We start from the raw sequence: 25,644 nt of genomic DNA, 5'->3' as shown, positions 1-25,644 counted from the left end.
AATCTCTCATGTGGTCATATGTGTCTTATATTGAAGTACCACCTTCTGTATTGTTTCTCTTTTCCAGGGTGGCTATGATTCTGGTTTTCTGTATCACTGTGCATTCCTCCCACATGACACAAGCATTAATATCACAGAAAGGAAAGATGAGGCTACTGATTTCCGTCTTCTTGAGGATACAGAGGATAATCCTGTCCAAACTATCACTTTTAGGTAAACATAATTTCCAGAAACCTTAAACAAATTATATCCCATAGTCTGGTTTTGTCTACTGTGAGTATTGTCGATTTTTAAATGTCTAAGTGGAGAGGTTTTCAAACAAAGTAAATGTATAAATATAATCAAAGCAAAACTTGAAAATGTATTTCAGTCCCCTCTCAATTATTTCTGTATTTGAATTGTATGAATTTATTTTGTTACTGAGGATGTTACCTCATGGTCTGACAATGAAAGTTTAGAGTTGCAATGATTCTGAAGAAATCACAAATTGAATCATTAGTTCTTGAATAATTTTTTAAATAATTGAGAATTGACTATGTCAGTCATTCTTTTGAAGATGAGATATAAAAGCCCAAATTTTGAATTGATTTCTTTCCCATCTACCCCTTTGTATCATTTTCTAGGGCTGCATGTCTTTTTTAGGGCGTCAACATGTGAATTGGGGGGGGGCAGAGGCAGAATCTGTCTCATAATACCTGTTATTAAATTTTGCCTATTTAAAATAACACATTTTCACATACATATGAAGAAAAAATTGCTTTTTATTTCCTAGTACTGACCAGGTTATGATGTTTTGTGGAATGCGAAATGGAGCAATTCGAGTCTATATCCTGAAAGAGAACGATCCTTCACTGACCTCCCTGGTGGACTACTGGCACTGCAGCATTCATGACAATGACTACGGCTGCGTGAAAGCCCTTGCGACTAGCTTTGATGGCCGCTTCTTGGTGACTGCTGGAGCAGATAGTAATATCTTTGTTTTCAACGTTTTTTCTGAATTTGAGTTAAAGGAAATCCTCAAAGCCAAAGTGCCTTCTCCTAGGGTATGTAATTAATAAAAAAATTATTTTAAAATAGTGATGTTAAATTGTTCAGATTCTTTTAAAAATGGAAAACTATTTCATAGACACAATTATCTTGTAGTCTGATCTTTTCTACCAGTATTGTAATTTTGACTTTCTGGTGCCTCTATTATCAAAAGGTAAAGGCACTAAATTCCCATTATTACTAAAGGCGTAGAATTCCTCAAATTAAAGGCTGTCAAATTTTCTGTGTCACTTACTTTCTTGATCAGTTTCTTTGTTTTCCAAATGCACACTTTTTCCAGATATAGATTTTGCTTTTGATTTATCTATTTTATTGTATAAAAATTCTAATTTATGCTTTTGAAAGGTATTGTAAAAGTATTATTAGAATATAGGAATGTGATTTGTAATCAAATAATTAAGTTATTCTCTTTATTGGCAGAATAGATTATTGGTTCTGTAATGAAAGACTCAGGATTCAGGTTCCCAAATTATATCCTTTTGCCCTATCACAGGACGTGAATTTTCTACTATCAAAGTGATTCTTTTGGACACAATCACTAATAACCATTACAATTGTACCTAAAGAGTAAGAAATGATTTTAGAAAGATCATAGTTAAAATTCCTGTGAAGACACTGTCTTCTCATTTAACAGATAAACAACTTCACAAGAACATACAAAGGAGGTGGGGATGATATAAAAAGGAAAATTTTCATCTCTCTTAATAACAGCAAAATTTGGAGAATCAGCTTCTCCAAATTTGTTGTCTGGAGAGGCCCAACTCAGGACAGGTATTACAGAAGGGAAAGTAGATGAACAAGAAGAAATCTTTATCTTTCTACCTGGTGCCAACTCAATCGATGGAAACCTACATTGAATACAAAAAATTCATTCCACTTTTTTATCAAAGTATAATGGGACACTGTATAAAAATTCCACTTTTATGACTGTAATAAATATTTCTGAAGTCAGAGGGGGCAGATTCAGCTGTTAAGAAGGCAACATCAGAAAGAATTTAAAAAGCAAAACAAACTAAGCTCTGCATAGGTCCAAGGATATAACTTACTCTGCTTTAGAATCAGCTCGGGAGCCATTGAAGGTCCAAATGCCTGAAGCCTACCCAAGAGCAATTAAATTAGAGTCTCTGAAGGTGAGGCCCACCTACCCATATTTTATACACTATCTCCCCTCCACCCCTGTGATTTTAATGTTCTGCCAGGATTGAGAGCAATTGGCATACATTTTGAATCTGTTGAAAGCACCTTTGTTTAACTGCAACTGAAGGTAAATACTGAGGTCAGATGGGAGACACTGAGGTCAGGAGATAGTTGATTGAGTATCATATAAAATCCTAGAAATCTCTGATATTGGAGAACCAAGTGATTTAGCCCTGGACAATAAAAGAAAAAATAAATAAAACTCAATAAAGTCATATCCTAAGTGGTGAAAAGTAAATGTAGTGTATTTGATAGGTTTTTTAATTTGGTCATGCTTTATGGCTTGACTTTTACTAATGTCATAAACCTTATCTTCCTTAAAAATATGTATTAGACTTAGTTTTCTTGTGTGTAGACTAATATTGTAATAAAACAATTTGACCACAAGAGAGTCTTTGAAAGACTGCTAAACAGAGACCTGTTATGAATGAAAAGAGAATAAATGAATTAAATTTTACTTAAAAGCTGATTAGCTAGTTCAGTGGATTATTATTCTTCCCTTAATAGTCTAAGACATTTTACTACACAGTATCTGAATAAACAAAGTGCTTTTAAAATTTGCTTCATACTGCTCCTTAATTTAAATTGATTTCTAAAGGGTGATTCATATTTCCAATTTTATCTTTCTTTCTCAAGGAGGAGGAATCATCTGTGTATTTCCCACTGTAGGTCTTCTTTTGATAAGGTCAAGTGAAACATATATCCCTAAAAATCTTCTTATTACACACAGGAGATATTTTGGGTGAAATATGCATATTTGAAAGGGGCATGCTAAAAATCAGCATTTTAAAGTAAACGACCTAGAAGAATGTATTCTTTTTAGTAACTGGTGAATATTAGTAACTCTTATCTTATGGTATGAGTTATGATGATATAATATTCTGCATACTTATGATTAAGTTTTCAAGACTCTTGAAGCAGAAATAAGCAAATTTGGTCAACTGTAATTTTTTTCAAGTTTACATTGTGAAAATATTTTCCATGTTTACAATTGTTAGAAATTGACAGGAGAGAAAAAAATTCAGTTTACTATTTATTAGATATTTTAAGAGACACATGCTATTTTAAAGAACTAATGTTTTACTCCCCTTCTTATAGCTTGGAATTGAAAGAGAACCAATTCCACAAGATATTGAAGACCCCAAAGCCTACAGGTATGGGAATTCTTGATAAATAACTGACTAGGTCTGAACTTTTGTAAAACTAACAAGTTACAATTGATCAAACTAATTGAACTTATAAATTATCCTGTGCTGTATTTCACTTAGGCTATTTCTGTATCCTAATCTTTTATCCTTTTACATTTCTGTTTTCAGTATTGAGAATGCTAGGAGAAAAAGAGAACATGATAAGTTAATGAAAGAGGTGGAAGAAATAAAAGCTGGGAAGAGAGAAAAACTCAAAGCTTTGAGGAATGAATTTAGGAAACTACTGAAAATGAATGAAAAATTACCACAGCATATGCAGTTTAAACGGACAGTAAGCCCAAAATAAATTTGATTTTAATTTTATCATATGCTGTTATGGATCTGGCCAACAAGTAGGAACATTTAAAAGTGCCTTTGGCAGTAACTAAACTGCTGTAGACCTTTACATACAACGTGGTTGGTTTGCAGATGAGATGAGCCTCTGCACATAATACAAAGTTTACTTCTGGATATAGTGAATTCACTTTTTTTTTGGTAACAAGCTAAAAATATAAATATGTTAAACCTGTTTATCAATACTTACACCTACTCAAGGTATCTAACTGTTGGAGTCTCTGATTCCATTTCTATAATTCATTCTTTCCAACACACCTAATGAATATTTCTGAAAGATGATTTTGTGTAGTTGTAGCTATGAGAGCAATCACCAAATTAGTTAAGCTAATTCTGTATTTTTTCCATTGTGAGCGGGGAACAGAACAGGCAGACCGATGAAATACACTAGTGAGGGGAGCAGTGGGCGAGACAGGAGAGGTCTGCCGCGCCATGTGGGACCCTCACCGTTGGCTGGGGATCGAACCTGTGTTGCAGAGTCTGCGGACAGCTTTGCAGCCCAGCGCTCAACCGCTGTGCCACTGGGGGAAGCCCTAGATATTTTTATATTTTAACTTTGTGCACTCTCCAATATTCTGTTAGCATATGTTATTTTTATTGTGGGAAAAATTTTAATAGGTAACTATTTGCATTATTTTTAATTATTTTGAGAACTTTTCATATTTTGTGGAAGTCAGGTCAAAAGACAAAACTCTTTAGAAAAGAGAGTTGGAGCTATTTGAATTATGATTCAGCACAAAATTGAGGGCAAAACTTAAAAATCTGTATCTGTGAATAAAATAGGAATGAAAGTGTACATTGACAAAAATGCCCATTTTGATGAGCATATCTCCTTGTAATCTGCAGGATTTTGATGTAGATTCCAAAATTCGTGCTGCGATTGACAGAAAAACAGTTCACAAAATTAAAAAAGTGGAAAGCGAATTAGCTTGGGAAAAAGAGAAGTATCACCTTGGCCTAATGAAGCTACAGAATAGGTAGGATCCATATTTCCTGGAAGCTAAGATGTTTGAGAGCATATATTTGAATAAAGAGTTTACAGTGGATGAATCAAAGTAGTCAATCAAAGTGATCAGATAAGAAATCTCCTGAAGGATTATTGGTGCTTTGGTGGTATGTGTGATATGGTAACATACCACATTTGGTGGTATAGGGATGACTCTCTGAGTCCTATAAAACATTGTAAGGCAATTTTACCATGATAAAAATGACATAATTGAAAATAATCTCCTGCAGTAGCCACTAAGTCTTGAAATCTCAGTGAGTCCTCATGTCACTACTACTTGAATCTTCTTGAACTTTCATGCATGCTAGTTCCTAGATTAAATTTGAGAATTTTGTTTAGGTAGACTTTTTTGTCTATTTTTTTAATTTTTATATTCCCCATGCAATTGCACCCCCCTTATTTTGACCCCAATCCATCCTTCCCCCCGGCCCCATCATGTGTCTCTGGTTTATAGTTGTTGTTTAGTAGACTTTTTAGCAAATCAAACTGCAGTATATACTTTCTACTTTTTGGAAAAGTGTCATATCTAATTAATACATGATCATGTACATATTAAAAAATAAAATAGAAGCAAAGGATTTATAATGAAAGAAAACCTCTCTCTCTCTCATGGACCAATTTGACTTCCCAGAGGAAATTGCCCCCCCCCTTTTTTTTTTTTGCCTTTTGAGATTATTACAGCACAATGCATACATCATAACTGAACAGCTTTTCAAATTTTTATAGGTGTATAAACACATATATACACTACCTAGGTTAAGGACATTTATGGCACTCTAGAAAGTTCACTTGTGGCCTCCTCCAGTAAATATTTACTCTCCAAATGTGAGTAGTTATCGCCAGGGATTCATTTTGTCTAGGAACTCTTGTGTCTGGGTCCTTTTGCTAAGTATCATGGCTAAGATTATCTACATTATTGAAGAAGATAGTAGTTCATTGCTTTTGTAATGTTCTACTTCCTGGTTATACCACAATTTAACCATTGATGGATATTTGAGGACTTTCTATTTTTTTGGTTACTATGAACATTCTTGTGCATGTTTTTTGAAAGGCATAAACATTTTTCTTACCTAACAAGGTAGAACTGGTGGGTGATAGGTTTTATGAACATTTAGCTTAGACTCTGCCAAACAGTTTTCCAAAATGATCCAATCAGTTATACTCTGATTATTAATGTATGAGCATTCTGATTGATCCCCACTGTATTAATATCCTATTGTTTCTGAAAGAAAGGTTGGTTTAAAATAGCAGACATTTGCCATCTGGTACTTCTGGAGGATAGAAGACTATAACCAAAGTTGTTTACTTGAGTTGGTTTCTTTGGAGAGCTGGAGAATCTGTTCCATGGCTTTCCCTGAGTTTTCTGGCGGTCTTTGGTATTTGTTGACTTATAGATGCATCTTTATAAATCTGCCTTTAGATGGTGTTCTCTGTGTCTCTTCATGTAATCTTCTCTCTGCATGTCCAAATTCCCTCTTTGTATGAGGACAGTCATGTTGGGTTAGGGCACAAATCTGAGGTTCTTATTTTAACTTGATGACCTCTGTCAATACCCCATTTCCAACTAAGGTCACATTCTTAGGTACTGGGGATTAGGACTTCAGTATATCTTTTTTAGGTCACATGTTTCAAGCCATACCATTCATGTGGCCATTCTTTAATAGTATCTTTGTAATTTAAAGGGCATTTCCCTGATGAGTCAGGAATTCCAACTCTTTTCCTTGTATTGGTGGTTATTGTATATTCTCCTTTATTAAGTGTTCATTATTATTTATTAAAAAATAATATTAAATCTTTTGTTCATCTGAATAACTGGGTTATTGGAGTTATTTATATCTTCTATATATGACTTGTCATACATGACACATGTATATATGTGATACGTATGTATGCATATGCTGTCAGGTAAAATATCTTGCTCTAGTCTGTGACTTGTCTTTTCACTCTTTTAATTTTATTTTGTAAAAGAACTGGGGTGTAGGCCAGAAGTGCGGGGGTTGGGGGTTGGTGAGAGAATTCGCCAGAGACAGATGGGGTAGCAGGAGCAGTGTGCTGCACCATATGTGGGTTAGCTCCTTGGCCCAGGATCGAACTCAGGCTGTAGGTCTCATAGCATTGAGACTTAACCCTTAGGCCCCCAGGGAGGACCCTCTTTTCATTCTATTAATGGTGTCTTTTTTTGAATAGAATGTTTTAGTTTTGATAAGTTTCAACTTATAAGTTTTTTTTTTTTGGTTAGTGTTTTTATATTGAAGTAAAAGAATTTTTGCCTAGTCCCAATTCATGGACTATGTCTCCTATATGTTTTCTTTTACAAACTATTGTTTTGCTGCTATCTGTCTTGAATAATTTTTGTGGGTCGTGTAAGATGGAGATCAAGTGTCATCGGTTCCTGTATGGATATCCAGTTGACTTAGTAACTTTTGTTGAAAAGATCATCCTTTCCTCACTAGAGAGTAGTGGTATTTTTGTCATGAATCATCCTACTACTGACCTATTTATCTTTGTGCTGGTATCAGACTATCAAATTATTCTTGACATTTGATAGTGCATGTAATCTGGCTTTGTTCATCTTCAATATTGTTTAAGTTCTTTGCATAGAATCAATTTGTCAGTATTCACACAAAAATTCTAAGATTTTGATTGAAATTACATTTAATCTACATATCAGCTTAGACATAATAGAAATACTATCTTTTGATTCATAAACAAGATATATTTTGAAGATTACTTTTAACATTTTTAATAGTTATAACCATACATCTAAATCATGTACTTATATGAATTTATTAATCATTATTTATTGACTTTAGGGAATTATAAGTGAAGATTTTGTTTACCTTACTATGCTCATACTTTACCTTCTGATCATAAAAAATATAACTGCTTTACAGTCTTGTCTGGTAGCTGTATCCCTGGTATTATTTTTGGTTATATTTATGTTAATATTCTCTTTATCTTAGGAATGAAAATTTTTTATTAGATGTTAGGCATTAAAATGTTATGTTGTGAGTACTGGGTTTTGTTTTTTGTGTTTTACATATTTTTAAATATTGACTATTGCTCTGGAATTCAGTTAAGTTACTTGGAATAGTTAGTTTTGTTGCTGTTGTTTTTGGAGGGAAGCATTGATTTTTTCTTTGTTAGGTTGATCAAATGGCTTTTAATCCAGAGCTAATGTTTTCCCCCTCCTAGACAAAATCCTTCTGAGCATTCTACCTTATGTCCATATATTATGAAGCCATTCCAACACAGCCATTCCAACCTTTGTGTGGAGTCTAGGGATTTCACTTGTTTCCTTCTAGTTATTTCCCTGGCGTTAGGTAGATGCTTCACACATATACACTGCTCAGCACTCATTTGAAAGCAGGGAGGGAGACCTCTTAGATCTGAAGAGCTCTCTCTGCAGCTGCTCCTCACTATACTCTGCCCCATGAATTATGGCACTTACTATCTGGTACGAAATCACAGAATATTTGAATTCTTGGATAATATTTGAATCCCAGAATTTGGAATTCTACCTAGATAAAATGTGTCAGAGTTCTTCTCAGGAAAACCCCTTAACTTAATATCATATGTTTAGCTTTAATAATTATAACATTTTTCTATGTAAAATTTTTCATCGACATAATATATTGATTATAAAAATATAGACTTCCGCTGTGTATCATATAAATCAAAATCTGTGTACATTACGTTATGTTCACCACTAAAAGCCCGTCATGCTTCACCATTGCCCCCTTTTACCCTATTTGCCTTCCTCCCCCTTCCCCTTCTGGTAACTACTAATTTGATCTTAATAGTCTAAAAGCTTATTTTTGCTTTATTTCTATCTTCATATGATGTGTGAAAATCATGTGAGTGAAATCATATGTGTTGCCTTATCTGATGATTTCATTAAATCTAATATCCTGTAGGTCCATTCATGTTACTGCAAATGGCAGCATTTCATCTTTTTTTTTTTTAAATAGCTGAGTAATACTCCATTGTGTGTGTGCGTGTGTGTGTATGTATCACATCTGTTGGTGGACACTTGCTGCAATGAACAGAGGGTGCACATATATTTTTCAGTTAGTGTGTTCATATTCAGATAAATATAAGTGGAATTACTGGATCATATGGTGCTTTTAATTTTTTGAGGAACCTTCATGCTGTGCAGAGCCAGTCCATGAGGGTTCCTTTCACCCTATATCCTCAGCAACACTTTCTATTTCTTGGCTTACTCATAATAGCCATTCTAACCAGTGTGAAGGGAAACTGGATTGCAAATCCAAATGCCCACTTTAAAATTAGATTGTATTTCTTGCTATTGAGATGTATGACTGCCTTACACATTTTAGATATTGTAAGATCCCTTTTACACTTTGCTGTCCTCCCTCTCCTCCCCTAGGGTTTGTTACTGGTTTGGTCTTGTCTGACTCTTTTGGTTTCTGTATGTTCCTTACATGAGTGACACCACCCAGTACTGATCATTCTCCCTCTGACACATTTTGCTTAGCTGCAGTTGCATATATATATATATATATATATATATATATATATATAGTCACACATGTAAGAGTTTATTTTTTATAGCTGACTAGAATTCTGTTGTGTATATATGCCATGATTCTTAATCTACTCTTGTGTCTTTGGGCACTTAAGTTCTTTCTATAACTTTGCTATTGTAAATAGTGCTATAATGAATACAGGAGTGCATACATCCCCTCACATTTGATTGTTTGCACTCTGTTTAGATATCTAGAAATGGAATTGCTGGATAATATGGCAAAGCTGTTTTTTTTTAACTTTTACATTTTCTCATTGAGGTAGCATTGGTTTACCATGTTGTTTATGATTTAGCAGTACAGGATCCCCCCTCAGGTGGTGTTACCACACCAACTCACCGCCTTAGAGCCATAGTCCTGCACCATAGTCTTGTGCTGCTTCTCCACTTTGTTCTTGCCTTTCAACCTCCCTCTCTGGTATCCTCAGTTCTATGGCCAGATTTCTAGAGTTTTTGGTTTCATCTTATCTTACACTTTGTTTTGATTTGACTAAAACGGTGATTACTGCAAATATTCTTTATTTTTTCAGATTTCGTGATTCACTGGAAAGTGATGTTATTGTGGTTAATGCCATACAAAGTGATCACAAGATAGCCTCCTATAGACTTGTGAAGCCCTCCAAATACTCCAAATTCAAACGGATAAGTCAACCAGAGAGAAAAATAAGCAAATTTGAGAGGCTTGAAAAAGATGGAGTTGGAAGAAAGGAAAGCACGAGAGATTCAGGTAAGACTAAATGACACAAAGGCTTTTCTTTATATTTATTTTTTTTCAAAGTGTTCTTTTTATTTATTTATTTATTTATTTATTTATTTATTTATTTATTTATTTATTTATTTATTTATTTATTTACACAAGCACTGGGTACAGTCAGAAGCGCGGAGGGTGAGAGAATTCACCAGAGCCAGAGCGGGGAGCAGAGCAGGCAGAAGGACCGAAGTACACGGCTGAGGGGAGCAGCGGGCGGCAGGAGAGGTCTGCGCGCCATGCGGGATCCTCCTCCGGTGGCCGGGAAGCAGCCAGGGGTCAAAGCAGCAACCCAGCGCTCAACCGCTGCGCCAACTGGGAGGCCCCGTGTTTTTTTTTTTATTTAAAGATTTATTTATTTATTTATACAAGCACTGAGTACAGTCAGAAGCGCGGAGGGTGAGAGAATTCACCAGAGCCAGAGCGGGGAGCAGAACAGGCAGAAGGACCGAAGTACACTGCTGAGGGGAGCAGTGGGCACAGCAGGAGAGGTCTGCGCGCCATGTGGGACCCTCGCAAGCGGCTGGGGATCAAACCAGCGCTTCAGAGGCTGCGGGCAGCTTTGCAGCCCAGCGCTCAAGTGCTGTGCCACTGGGGAGACCCTTTTCTTTATATTTTGAAAAGTGGGGCTGCCAAGGAAGATTTCCACCTCCCTGGCCAGCAGGGATGGAACTCATGCTACAGTGGCTGTGGATAGCTTCACAGTGCTGATGCTTAACTCCTTGTGCTACTGAGGGGAGCAGCGGGCAAGACAGGAGAGGTCTGCTGCACCATGTGGGTCACCTCCCTGGCCAGGGATCGATCTCGTGCTGCAGTGGCTGTGGGTAGCTTTATAGGTTGTATCTTCACCCCTTGCATCACCAGGGAGTCTCCAGAAATAATTTTTTAAATCACAGATTTGATTTTATGTTTTGACCAGTTTTTACTTGGTCACAGACCACTGCAGTTAGCATATGTCATCTCAAATTATACGTATCAAATAGAGCTCCCTTGCTTACCCTTCCCCCAGCATTTTGCAAACACACCTCCTGACTTCATCATATCTTTCTATGGTCCGTCATTATGTATCTATTCTCTAATTCTTTAATGTATGGCTTATCCTGACAAATTCTAATGAGGTTCTTAACAGAAAAAAAGTGTCACTTAGATCTCTTTATTTTGATATTCTAAAATACTTATTATGGGTTGAATTCATTATAGTTGTTGAAAGAAATACTTTGATTTATAGATTCATTATATTTGAATTTTTTAAAATGTGGGTTAAAAAATTTGAGAATTTTACTCTGATGTTTCAAAGAGATTTTTTTAAAATGTTAACTCTTCTGTACAGGTGGGGGTTTGGTTATGCCAGAAGAATCATTGATAGGAAAAGTGGATAAATACAGGCCTAGAACCTTAAGTGAAATTATGGTCAATAATCAAATTGAGAAAACAAAGAAACTTATATTAAAAGCTGAAAAGGCCCAACTTAAGATTCAGCAGCGAAAGAAGGAATGGGAAGAACTGTAAGTTTATTACTCAGTCTTTCATTTTAATATATTTTAAAATACTTTAAAAATAGTTACACTGACATTGCTATTTAAATAAACAGTTGAAAGAAATAACATGGATGAAGATAGTGAAGACAAATCAACTAGATCTTTCAAGGTGGGTGGTGGCACCTTGGTGGAATGTCTGTTATCCTTAGAATTTCAGTTCTAGGAATTTCCTTTTACTAATATACTAAAAATGATTTTTAAGCGTTAAATTCTATTCTATCCCAACATAAAGAAGATAGTCTCCTTTATATTCTTCTAACATCTTATTTTGCCTTTCACCTTGAGGTCTGTAACCATCTGAATTTGACTTAAAAATGCATTATTACATTGTCTTGATTATTACAGCTATGTAATAGGTATTGAAATTGGATAGACTGATTTTTTAAAATAAGAGGTATTTTTATTTATTAAGGATAACTATTTAATTTCCCACCCATGTATCATTTGGTGAAATGTCTTTTCATGTGTTTTTCACATGATCAACTGAGATTGTTTATGCTGCTGAGTTTTGAGAGTTCCTTATATATTCTGCATCCTAGCCTGTTGTTTGCAATATTTTTTTTTCCCAGCATGAAACTTGTCTCTTCATTCTTTAACAGGGCCTTTTGTAGAGCAAAAGCCTTCAATTTTGCTGGAGCCAGTTAATTTTTTCCTTCAATGAATCTTGTTTTGTTGTCAAGTCTAAGAACTCTTTCCCTAACTCTAAGTCCCAAAGATTTTCTCCTATTGTTTTCCTAAGAGCTTTCTAGTTTTACCTTTTACTAGTAAGTCTGCAATCCATTTGGTATTCATTTTTGTATAAGGTGTAAGATTTAGTTTCAGTTCATTGTTTTGCCTAAGAGTCCAATTGCTGTAGCAGTGTTGAAAAGACTTTCCTCCATTGAATTGTTTTTGAAGTTTGGTTAAAAAAAAAATCATTTGGGCATATTTGTGTGAGTCTAGTTCTGGCTTCACTTTCTGTTCATGTATGTTTGATATCTGTGTCCCCTTGGCAATGACACACTGTCTTTACTATTACAGCTATGTAATAGGTCTTGAAATTGGATAGACTGATTTTTTTAAAAAAAAAATTTCAAAATTGTTTTATATGGAAAGGCAAAGTAACAGGAAAGATTACATTTTAGAATAATCTTGTGTATATATACCAAAAAAATTGCTTAATTTCTGATAGGAATTATATTAAATCTATATGTCAGTTTTAGGGAAATTGATGTATTTATTATGTTGAATCTTCTAATCCGTGGACATGGTATAATCATACCATTTCATTTATTTACATTGTCTTTGATTCCTTTCATCAGTATTCTGTTCTTTTCAGTATGAAAGTATTGTACATTCCTGCCATGAGTGAGACCATCTGGTATTTTTCTTTTTTTTTCCTGGCTTATTTCATTGAGCATGATCCCTTCTAGCTCCATCCATGTTGCTGCAAATTGCATGAGTTTATCTTTTTTGATTGCTGAATTATATTCCATTGTGTATATGTACCACATCTATTTTTGGGCATTTGGGTTGTTTTCATAGCTTAGCTATTGTAAATAGTGCTGCTATAGATGGTCTCACTCATAGCAGGAATTTAGAAAAACTAAATAAGGGATCAGCAAAAGACTAATTATAATAAAGTAAAAAATCAAAATTAACAAGCAACTATAAACCAGAGACACACTACAAGGGTGGGGAGGGGAAGGGAAGAAGGGATTAGGGTCAAAATAAGGGGGGTGGGAATTGTATGGGGACTATAACCAAGATGAAAATGCATACATTGTGCAAAAATGAAAAATGTGAAAAATATATAAAAGAAAATAAAAAAAAGAAAAAATACTGTACACATTTTGTTAGAATTACACACATTTCATTTGGGTGAGCAATCAAAAATGGTATTGTTTTTTTATTTTGGTGTCTCTGTGTTCATTGCTAGATAAAACAGTTAATTTTTATGTTTATCTGCTAAGCTGTGCCCTTGCTGAACTACTGAGAGACTTTTTGGCAGGATCTTTGGTATAGACAATCACATCGTCTGTCTATGGTGGTTTTATTTCTTCCTATTCAATCTATTTGCCTGTTCTTCCTATTGCACTGCCTAGAACTTCCACTATGTTGTTAAAATGGACTGATAGTTCTGTCTTCCACACCTTGTTTCGGTTCTTCAGGAGAAAACATTCAGTATTGGAATGGTATAACTGTTTCCGTCTTTGTCCTTCAACCTACCTTTATCGCTATATTTAAAGTTAGTATTTATATACAAGATATAGCTGGGTTATGTTCCTTAGTCCATTCTGTCAATCCCAATTCTTCTGTTGGTATATTTAGACTATTTACAGTTAACAATTATTGTTATTTAGAGCTTGTATCTATTATTTTATATTGTTTCTTGTTTGTTCCCCATTTTTTTTCTTTTTCCTGTAGTATATTGAATGTTTTAGAGTTCTAGTATCAGTAATCTATAGTGGGTTTTTAAGTATATCACTTTGAGTAGTTTAAGTGTTTGCTTCAGTTAATATATATATATATATAATGTCATATATATGGTCTTATATATAATATACATTATATACACATGTGTAATATGCATTTATGTCTGTGAGTATGTGTGAACAATATTATTATCCTGTCCTAACTGACCTCTATAGAACACGACACCCAAGAATGCAAATACATATACTTTTCAAGCACACACTGAAATTTCACTAAGATAGGTGAAATTTAGGCTTACAGATGGATGAAATGTAGGGAATATGCAGTCTACAGGTGCTAATATTTTATCAACTTGAATGAAGTGTAGAAACCTACCTGCCTTTTACCTGTCCCTCCTGGTTACCCCTCATATAATGGTAGAAATATTTCCCCTATACATATTTTGGAACCAGGTCAGTGTTAAAGTGTTTTCTTCAGTCTTCAAACATAATATAGACAATAGAGTGAAATGAATTTGTCCATATTTTTACTTTTAATGTTTAATTCTTTCTATTTAGTTCTTTCTCAAACAGTGAGATTCTTGCACTATATATTTGAAATCCCAAATCCAGTCCACATTCTGGTAATTCCCTCTATGCAGTTAATATAAAGTTTACTTATTTTCTTATACCTGCTGCAGGAATTACTATCCTTGCTCCCTCACATTCAGTGTCTGGACATAGTTGTTTAAGGGTTTGTTCAGTTCGCTAATAACTTACAACATGGGCATGATTATGGACCTCCTGACTCTCACATGGCCAGAACAGAAGTATCTGTTTTCATACTGCCTACCTGCCTTTCCTTTTCTCTCTCCTTTTCCTTTCCTTTCCTTTGAAAAATATTAATCCTCCCTTTTATGCTATTGTAAATGTTATGCAAATGAAGGATTGTCAATACATTTGATGGCATGCATTTTCTCTGCTGTTGTATACATTTGTTTTCCTAAAGGCCTGATTGCAAGTGATAGGCACATATTTATGTTGACTTGTTGGCTTCATTTTAAAGAACTAGATATCTAGGTTGAAGTCTCCCAATGATGATCCCTACAGCGGGGTGTCAACCCTTACCTAGATGCCTTAGTACTTCCCAAGCAGAGTGGTCAGTTTCCATAGAGGTTAGTTCAGTTCTAGTCTAGATGTAAAGGTTGCTACTATTTTATATGTTGGCGATGGGAAAGTTGGGAGGACCCACCTGTTTTCAGGCATTCCTTTTCAGTCCTTTCATTGATTTTGTCAAGTAATGTCTAGCATTCCATTCCTCCTCATGCTTGCTGTCCCTGTGCTTAATTCCCCCTCTTAGGAATTATCTGGAAAACCACTTTCAATTCTTTTGTCGTCTTCTCCTGAGGGTTTCTGGTGTATAGTTTTCTCTGGCATAGCTTGCTCATTCATATGATTTCATATTCTTTCTCTTCCAGAAATATATCATGCTCCCTAGTTTGTTCATAGCTATTTATCTTATTGTCAGCATTCCTAACACTTTATTCTCTTTAATATCATTCGTATGGCTATTGGGGAGATGAGAGAAGGGACAAGTACATGTATTTACTTGTCATCTTGTACTAGGTGCCTTTTGGAAAGTGTTATGACAAAGTTTATGATAATCACTTATATAATCAAAAAAGTTTCAGCTGACCTTTTCAAAAACTCCATCTCAAGGCTTAATATCTATTAAGGGAATAAATGACAATGTTGATGTAATAAATTACTACACAGTAGTAACCAAAGCCTAAGAATGAGTTAGATTATTTTATCACCATTCGTTAAAAACCATTTGGTTTTTATTTGATGATTTATCTGACTTGGGATGCCATTAACTTAAAAATAAACTCTTGGGTTCTATAGATAAAAATGTATCATAGACTCAGGATTGTGCTTTTGTTCAGGATTGGTTTTTGAATATATGGCTATAGTGAAGTAGACAAATTAGAGGAACAGAACGGGGAGCAGAACAGGCAGACTTGATGAAGTACACTGCTGAGGGGAGCAGTGGGTGGCAGGAGAGGTCTGCGCGCCATGTGGGACCCTTGCCCGGCAGCTGGGGATTGAACCAGTGTTGCAGAGGCTGAGGGCAGCTTTGCAACCCAGCGCTCAATCACTGCGCCACCGGAGAGGCCCACCAACTGTCCTGATTTCTTCTTCCCATTTTCTTACTGACGTTTCCTCTCCTTGTCATAATGATTCCTTAATATGAACTGATCAGGGACTTTTCACAATCAGAGGCTCAGAAGTGGCCAATTTTAGAATTTGGTACATAGCACCTATAATGACTGGGCAGGCTCACATTTCACTTTATTTTGTGGCTGAGTTTTCCATTTTTTTTTTTTTTTGATAGCTACAAGAGTAAGCCTGATGATGACTTTGAAGACCCCAAAGATGTTCAGGCCATCAAAGAGGCCCAGCTGTACATGGGAGACTTCAACCTGAAGACAGCCTCAGACTATAAGATACCAGAGCACATGAGAATGAATGCTGCCAAGAAGGAAGAGGAGCTGGGCCAACTAGATGCTTTGGTATTTACGGGCAATTTTTACTAGCATTAGCTTTTACTGGAATTCTGCTAAAGCTACCCATTTTTGCTCTCTTGTCCAAAAATTTAGCCATAAACTTTCGACTGGAGAAGACCTGTAGGGATTACCTAGAAGAATGCCCCTTTTTACAAATGAGGAAACTGAGGCCCAGAGAGGACAGGAGAGTTATCTGTGATTATTTAGTTAAAATGGTAGAATCAGCCTTCAAGTTAATTACTTGTCTCAATACCAGTTTTATAGGTGAAAACATTGTTTTATAGAATGTGAAACTCTGAAATTCAAACACTTCCTTGTTGGAAATACATAGTTTTGACTGCCATGAAGCCCCAAAGACATAGGGAGAGGGTCATTTTCTGACCTTTCAGGACTTTCTTTGCAAACTTTGGTAGGTGACTCACTACTAGTCAGTTAACATATTCTGTTTTTTTTGTTTTTTTTTAAAAGATTTATTTATTTATACAAGCATTGGGTACAGTCAGACGTGCGGGAGGGTGAGAGAATTCGCCAGAGCCAGAGCAGGGAGCAGAGCAGGCAGAAGGACCGAAGTACACTGCTGAGGGGAGCAGCGGGCGGCAGGAGAGGTCTGCGCGCCATGTGGGACCCTCCTCTGGTGGCCGGGGAGCAGCCGGGGATCGAACAGGCGCTGCAGAAGCTGCTGGCAGCTTTGCAACCCAGTGCTCAACCACTGCGCCACTGGAGAGGCCCAACATATTCTGTTTTGATTCTCTCTGCATTCTCTCAAACTGTTTCCAACTGTCCTGATTTCTTTCTTTTTCTTTAAAAAAAAAAAGATTTATTTATTTATTTTTACAAGCACTGAGTACAGTCAGAAGCGCGGGAGGGTGAGAGAATTCACCAGAGCCAGAGCTGGGAACAGAACAGGCAAACTTGATGAAGTACACTGCTGAGGGGAGCAGCGGAGGGCAGGAGAGGTCTGCATGCCATGTGGGACCCTTGCCTGGCAGCCGGGGATCGAACCAGTCAGTGCTGCAGAGGCTGCGGGCAGCTTTGCAACCCAGTGCTCAACCACTGTGCCACTGGAGAGGCCCACCAACTGTCCTGATTTTTTCTTCCCATTTTCTTAATGAAGTTTCCTCTTCTTGTCATAATGATACCTTAATATGAACTGATCAGGGACTTTTCACAATCAGAGGCTCAGAAGTGACCAATTTTAGAATTTGGTACATAGCCCCTATAATGGCTGGGCAGGCTCACATTTCAAAGCATCACACTGGGAAGCATGCTAATCACACCACAGAAACAGTATCTTTGAATATTTTATAATTTTCTGACCAATGGAAATAAAGTATCTTGAGGAAAGTGACTTTTGCTATTTCACCAAAGATCTTTTAACAAAATTTTCCAGTCACCCAATTTGAAACTTCATAGTCTATCTAGAGATGATGGACAGGTGTGATGTATTGCTCTGAATTGCATTACACTAAACTCTCTTATTAAAATGGCAGTATAAAAAATATAGAGTAAATGTTTAGTTTACCTCATAGAGCTAACATAATGGTCAAAGTGAATAAATAGCCATGTTGTCATGGTTAAATTAAAAATTATTGAAAAGTATCAAGCATTTGAAAAAAACAGTGTATCACATATCCCTCCTTCCAGTGCAACTAACTTTAAATAGCCTTTGGACCATCAAGCTGCCTAATTGTACACAGACATGGGGCTGCGTGTGCCTATAGGCCCTAGTAAGGGCATTTAGGAAACAGACTGGGGAGAGAGCTGGCATTGAGGAACTGCTGGGCACACATGGCACCTGTGGCTGGAGACAGAGACCGCCCCCCCTCAGCTTGGCTTAGATAAATGGATAAGGAATCAAGGAAGGGTTCTGGAATCTCTTGGTGTGACATTATGCTGAAGTTCAGACCCATGCCTTTGCCCACACAAGGTGTAACAGTAATAATATGGCTGGCTAAAATTCAGAAAGAACGTTTGCTCATTTGGAGTTTGGCTGAAGGTGGGCAACCCTAGATGAGTCTAAATTAACAGGATTTGGGTTTCCCTCAGGGACGATACATTACTTGAAGTTTCTTGACCAAAGAGTGGTCATTTTCTCCTCAGATTTGGTTTAATTTCAAGGCTTGAGGGAGGATTTGGGAAGCTCAGCCCTGTGAGCCAGATGATGGATGCCAGAGATAAATCCAAGCTGTAACCCACTTTTGGAGAGGCTAAATGGGAAAAACCTAAGCCCTAGAGAACAGCAACTTCGCAGTAAGCAGAATGATCATATTAATTTTCATCTTGAATTTTTGCTAGTCAAGGACAAAAGCAAACCATATTTCAAACAGTCTTTGGTGAACGGATTGTTATTTTGCTTCCTCGTGTTCTTTTTATCAGGCTTATTCAAAGAAAAGGCACATGAACAAGTGCATCATCTCCCTCCGAGACCTTAAAGTGGCTGTCGTCGAGGAGATACAGTGTCTGGTACAAGAACTGAAGAACATCCAGTCAGTTCTTCATGTATCCAAGCACATTCCCATCCCCGATATCCCTCAGATATATCCAGAAGAAGTTCCAGAAAAGAGATTTCATTATGATGAGGAAACTCTCCTAACTTTTCAGCGAGAGAAGATAAAAAGTGAGGATGAAAAGTGCCTCCCAATGGAGCAGGCAGCGCCTGAAAACTTAATCGGAGGATTCCTCAGACCCTCTATTGTAAGGGAAGGGGATGTGACGACGCGCGATTCACTGTCTAGATCATCAAAGGCATCAACCCACCTTACAGATATTCCAAAGCCAGTAGAATTTGAAAAAACAGAGCCAACCGACATGGAGCTGGAGATTATGAAGCGGGAAGAAGTTAAACACGTGTACATGCAGCAGTATTTGGCCAACAGGGTAAGGGGGGAGGATGTGTTCATTGAAAGCTGAGAAAAAGGAGAGTCTGGAAGAATAAGATCTAGTTTCTTAGTAATTAAAATGTCTCTGTATCAACTTTCCCCAAACTCTAGTCAGACCACAATTTACTGATGGCTTGACTTCCTCCTCATGCTGTAGGAGGGAAGCAACAACCCTCAAGACAGACATACTCTCCATCCTCACAAACTTCACACAGGCTATTAGGTGAGAGAATGAAACAAGTGTAAACCTTGCAAACATGGACACCTGTGTGGTACCGTTCACAGTGGCGTTGCACTAAAGAAAATTTAGAAATAATTCACATTTGTTGAATACAGCAGAGAAGCACATATGGTCTACCACAACCCTTTTTTAAGATGTAAAGTTTTTCTTTTCCTTCCCTGCCCCTCTTTAACTCTGAAGTTCTCCAGCTGCAATTGGGCACTCACTCATTCCAGGGACTGGACCACTGAGGCTCCCCATCATATAGAGCCTAATGAAAAACAGGGGTGGTTTGCCTTCTTCCTATTGTTTTAGTTTCCCCAGGAGACTCAGCCCTTAGGGCTTTCTCTTGATCTCCACTGTGTTCTCTAGGGCTGTGCCAACATCGGGGTAAAACTGAGGATTTAAAATCATTAGGGTGTCAGTGGAATAAGGTCCAGATCAGGACTTGGGATATTTATGTTCCTGCCCCTGCTCTGTAACAAGTTTGTTTTAATCTCAGAAAAATCACCTTTGACCTCAATTCTTCATCTGTAAAACAGGATTGAACAGGCTTCGTGCAGCTCCATGATTATATTTATCCACTTTAAAAATTTACTCTTCTGCATGCTTGAAAGTTTTCGAAAAAGAACTTGAAATATTTAGTGCTACTGTTTGAAGTAGCAATTTAGAGATTTAGTGAGGAGAAAAAGTGGAGGCAATATAAACACTATCTGTCCGGGCCAGCCGGGCAGATCAACGTGGTACCCGGGGGAGGAAGCAGGGGCTTGGTAGGAGACAGGGGTACCCGAGGAGTGGAGACAAAGCCAGGATCATCGCCGGTCTCATTTATTCAGGAACGTGTACAAGGTTATATAGGGTTCAGAGGGGGAGGTCTCTCGTTATCTCGAACAAGGAGAGACCACCAATGCAAACAAGCCACAAGGAGCAAGCAGGGGGATGGGGTCAGTCGTCACAATAGGAAACTTGAAACCTTCCCTGGAGCTAACATTCAGTACCTGCTTTAGGCAAGAACCCGGATGTTCAGGTCTGGGCCCCAGGTCTGGGCCCCGACAACTATCCATGAAGAATGCATAGTCTTTTATTTAAATCACACAGCACAGATAGAAGGGCATTCTAGACTGATGGCTTAATGATGAAGAAATAACTGGAAGGACTGGAGTTATAGAATTCCTACCATTTAAAAAGTTAATGCCACTAATGAACTGATTTCTATGACTACACACACACTTCTCCATCCATAATAAAGGTATAAGAAGAATATACTTTTATTCAAGTTATATTAGTTTAAAAAAGTTTACATATTGTTAATTTCTCATATATCCTCAAATCTTTTTCTACCTCAGGTCAGAGAACTTATTGTCACTTTTGATGCAGAACTTCGTCTCCTGAGACATCAGAAACTGAAACTGGATACTCAGATGAAATTATCTGACTTGCACCATCTCACATTGTTTCAAGAAATGCTTCTCCTCAAGAATTTTGAAAAGCAGGAGAATATACTTCAAGAGCGTGTTAATTCATTAGACAAAGAGGAACAGGACATGCAAGTATGAACTGGCAGGAGCACGCTGGCTGCCTGCACCCTTGGTTATGGAGGCAACTGGGTGTTTTTTTTTTTTTTCTTCTTCTTTATTCCCTCATTCTAGTCCTCTTTTCTTTTTTTCTTCTCCCCTTGATTGCTGTTTTTGGTATCCTTGGTCACAAAAAAAAAATCAGATTTTTAAAATAAATTTGATGTGATATTTTGCAAGTTTGGAGAATAAAATCTCACACATAAATCTTAGTTTATGGAATTTCAAAAGGCTATATTTTGCTTGTCACTAGCTATCATATGAAGGTGAGTTTTGATTGTTATCAATATGAATATACCTGGAAAAAGAAGTTGGTGAGTTTCTTAAATATTTTTGCTAGCTTTAAAGTGACATCGTTGAATATCACAGGAAATTGTTATTTATATGCAAATTTTAGTGATATACTATTTGTCTTAAAGGAAGAATTCTATTCAGTAGATATTACATATTAAATAATGACATCAGTTTCTAGCTACATCAGTTTCACTATGAAATTTTTTTCAGTTACTGATATGAAAAAAATCTGCTTTCAAGATGATAATGCAAAGATAATTGACATCTACCTATCAGTAAAATTTCAGTTTATTTAATTTTTGAAAGAGTTAAACATTAAAAAGCTGATCTTATCTGATTCTAACTTACTGAAAGAATGACAAAATTTAATCAAGTAAGTGGATGGTGCTGCAAATATCAGAAATATAAACTTGTATTAAGAAGCTTTAAAAAGATATTCTAAACTATAACCTTACATTATAGTAATGTATAATGCTCTCTGAACCTGGTTTATCAGGAAAATTTTATTGTTTTTTGTTCATGTAGTGGAAAATAAATGAAACTCTTAAAGAGATGGAAGAGAAAAAGATTGAAATTGCAAAGCTCCAAGAACAAGAAAAGGCACTCTATGCTAGTTTCCAAGCAGCCCTGGGAGAAAACAATAAATTTGCTAACTTCCTCATGAAGGTCCTAAAGAAGAGGATTAAGAGGGTGAAGAAAAAGGAAGTTGAAGGAGATGCTGGTTTGTATTTCTTTCTTATATGTGATCCTATTTTCTCTTGGTAGCATGAAATAGAGAAATAACTAAGGGACATTTTTAAAAAAAATTATATATATTTTACTTCTTTTCTCAGGTGTAGTCCCTAAAGAATTTCCACCACCAGTGCACCCCTGCTCCATCACCACAGTCCCCTTTGCTCCTCCCTCCCTCCCTCCCTCGGATCCCTCCCCTTTCCCCGTCCCCTGCAGGATCTCTGGTTTATAATTGTTTTTGTTTTGTTGTGTTGTGTTTTGTATTGCTATTATTTTTTACCCTGATGTTTTATTTGGTTACCCTATCTTCCTCCTATAAGTGAAACCATCCGATATTTTTTTTTTCCTTCTGAATTATTTCACTGAGCATAATCCCTTCTAGCGCTAGCCACATTGCTGCAAATGGCATGTGTTTATCTTGATTGCTGAATAGTATTCCATTGTGTATATATACCACATCTTCTTGATCCAGTCATCTATTTTGGGGCATTTGGGTTGATTTCAAGTGTTGCAGTAAACATAGGGGTACATGTATTCTTTTGTATTGATATTTTTGTGTCCTTTGGGAAGATCCTTAGGAGTGGAATTGCTGGGTCATATGGTAGCTCCACTTTTAGTAGGCTGAGGAACCTCCAGACAGCTTTCCATGGTGGTTGGACCAGTTTGCACCCCCACTAGCAATGTAGGAGAGTTCCTTTTTCACCACATCCTTGCCAGCATTTGTTGTTGCCGTTTTTTTTGATATGTGCCATCCTTAACTGATGTAAGGTTATGGTATGTCATTGTGGTTTTGATTTGCATTTCCCTGATTATAAGGGATGTTGAACATTTTTTCATATGCCTGTTGGCCATTTGCATTTCCTCTTTGGAGAAGTGTCTTTTAAGTTCTGCCCATTTCTTGACTGGATTGTTAACTTTGTTTTTATTGTGTGTTCTTTGTATGTCTTTGTGATCAGTGAAAGGGATGTTTTTGACACCTATTTCCACTACATCATTGACAGTGTAGAGGCATTGTGAGGGTTAAAGAGGAGAGGACAAAAACCTTTAGTTCTCTAACTGAGGGTGGGGGGCGGGGAGAGAGAGAGAGACAGAGAGATACATAGATAGATTTCTGCTGAGACTTTTTATTTCCTTGCTGAGCCCTTGCGTTTTTTTCCCATTTGCTTCAAGTATGTTTATAATTGGTCACTGTAGTAATTTTATCAATATGGTTTACTTCTCAGATGATTCTAACATTTTGGTCATCTCAGTGTTGGCTTTTATTAGTTGTCTTTTCTCAGTCAGTTGGAAAATCTTATGGTTCTCAGTATGATGAGTGCTTTTTCAATTGAAACCTGGAAACTTTCATGTTATGTGGGTTTGTATCTTATCAAAACCTTCTATTTCACTTGGTTTTCTCTAAGAACACTGCTGTGCCAGAGAAAGGGGTGGGAGCCACTTGGCACTGCTGGCTGGAAGGGCTCAGCCTTCACTGAGGAGAGATCTGTAACAGAGGAGAGATCTGTGACTGCTATGAGGGGTGGGAATTCCAGCTCCTCACGTAATCCCTGCTGACAACACGATGGCAGCAGCTTGGCGCCTCTGGGCAATGATGGAAGTCCTACTGCTTTGTGACGGCTGTTCTGATACTGCCTCTGCAGGGAGGGAGAATGGGGCCAGTTGCTGCCAGGTGAGGTAGCAGTGGTCATCCAGGCGTCCCCTGGGGTCTGCATAGACATAGTTATCGGGGCTGGTTATAGGTCTGCAGGAATAAATGTGTGGGTTCCCTCCTTGGCCTTCTCTGACACCTTCCTTGTGAGAGTGTTGGTGTACTTCATTACAGCTTTACACACCTGGGTATCTGGGCACCCCACTTGGTCTTTGCTGCAGTGGGTCACAGAGTGGGACAATGGTTTTTTCTGTGGTGGTTTGTTGGAATAAGGTCTAAACCATTCTGTCTTGCTAGGGTATGTCTTTCCTGGTCTCCTTGCTAGAGAAATCAGGCTCTCGCTGGGCCATCCCATGTCTGCCTTTGTTAGTGTTTCCAGGTCACAGTCTTCCTTATCTCCAAGTCTGAGATACTGGAGAAAAAAGACCCGAGGAAATCACCGCAGGGCTGGCCCTCAGGTTCTGAGGTGCATATTTGATTTGCCATCTTTGCACGTTTCAGAGTCCTCTTGTATTTGCTTTACATGGACTATCCAGGATTTTTAATTGAATTTAATGGGAGGAATAGAAAAAGTAGGCCTTCATCATCTTCCGGAAAACAGGAGTTTATGTAAGAATTTTAAAGTCTGATTTTAAACTTTGTCAGTTTATTTCATAAGGTGGTTCAGACCACTTAACAGATCTTTCAAAGAAATCTGGAGAGGATTCACACCATCTCTATTTTTTTCTAGTTTGAAGTTTCATAAAATAGAAATAGCCTGGGGCGGGGGTGGGGGTGGGGGCAGCTGGGGAAAAAAAAAATAAAAAAAAAATAGCCAGTTGGCAACCTGTGGCTCAGACATGTTTAAAAAGAATATGGAGCTGCACAGTTGTGTGGGTGAGGTCTCCAATCACTTATCAGAAGCACTTGGGGACAGATGTGTTTCAGTTTTCAACAATTTATATTTTCTTAAAAGATATTTTATTCAATGTTAAAGGAAAATTGGATTCTTGGGCCTCCCTGGTGGTGCAGGGGTTAAAGTCTTAGCACTATCAAGCTATCCGCGGCCATTGTGGCAGGAGTTCTATCCCCAGCCTGGGAGCTGACCCACATGGTGCAGCAGACTTCTCCTGTCTCGCCCTCTGCTCCCCTCAGCAGTGTATTTCAGTAGATCCGCCTGTAATTTTCTGCTTTATGTCTCTTGTTCTTCTAGTGACTGTTTGAGAAAGATTTTATTTTTTAAAAGTCTGGGATTTAGTTTAACACAGAAACTGAACTCTCTTTAATAATATCTTTGTGTTTAGATGAAGATGAAGAAAGTGAAGAATCAAGTGAAGAAGAATCAAGCTTGGAGAGTGATGAGGATGAGTCTGGATCCGAAGATGATGTTTTTGATGACTCCATCTGCCCCTCAAGTAAGCTGGATAAAAGCTTGTGTTTTCTGTTGCGTGTGAATATGGTTTGACCTCTACCAAAGGGATCCTTTTTTTGTTTTCCTTTTCCGTTCTCTCAGAATAAACTTTAAGGGGAGCGTGGCATAAAATATATGAGATACAGCTTTGGGGGCTCTTGGATGATTTATTTTGTGTTCCCTTAGGCTGCCATTTATGAGTGAAAAATCTGCATACAACCTGCAGTTGAGTGTCATAAATTATACACGCTTCATTTTCTATAGAAGCAACAGATTGTACTCTGTATCTGCTTATCTACTTTATTTTTTTTGAAGTGCTCTCTT

General features: G+C 37.2%; 1 protein-coding gene across 1 annotated transcript in view; it reads left to right on the top strand.

Annotated features, from left to right (window-relative positions):
* CFAP44 (cilia and flagella associated protein 44) overlaps nucleotides 1-25,644 on the top strand; it is a gene marked incomplete at both ends in the record, with an annotated part of 70,999 nt that overhangs the window by 38,442 nt on the left and 6,913 nt on the right. Inside the window, 12 exons of the mRNA XM_084232665.1 lie at nucleotides 68-213; nucleotides 773-1,043; nucleotides 3,343-3,398; nucleotides 3,561-3,723; nucleotides 4,632-4,762; nucleotides 9,868-10,064; nucleotides 11,416-11,590; nucleotides 16,412-16,589; nucleotides 18,960-19,460; nucleotides 21,029-21,232; nucleotides 22,076-22,271; nucleotides 25,214-25,324. Of these exons, the coding sequence (XP_084088791.1) occupies nucleotides 68-213; nucleotides 773-1,043; nucleotides 3,343-3,398; nucleotides 3,561-3,723; nucleotides 4,632-4,762; nucleotides 9,868-10,064; nucleotides 11,416-11,590; nucleotides 16,412-16,589; nucleotides 18,960-19,460; nucleotides 21,029-21,232; nucleotides 22,076-22,271; nucleotides 25,214-25,324 (2,329 nt within the window). The remainder of the gene's footprint in view (nucleotides 1-67; nucleotides 214-772; nucleotides 1,044-3,342; nucleotides 3,399-3,560; nucleotides 3,724-4,631; nucleotides 4,763-9,867; nucleotides 10,065-11,415; nucleotides 11,591-16,411; nucleotides 16,590-18,959; nucleotides 19,461-21,028; nucleotides 21,233-22,075; nucleotides 22,272-25,213; nucleotides 25,325-25,644) is intronic.

The sequence above is a fragment of the Talpa europaea genome (assembly GCF_964194135.1).
Source record: "Talpa europaea genome assembly, chromosome: 4".
NCBI classification, from domain to species: domain Eukaryota; kingdom Metazoa; phylum Chordata; class Mammalia; order Eulipotyphla; family Talpidae; genus Talpa; species Talpa europaea.
Note: the sequence above shows the minus strand (reverse complement) of the source record. Positions and strands in the feature narration are given on the sequence as shown.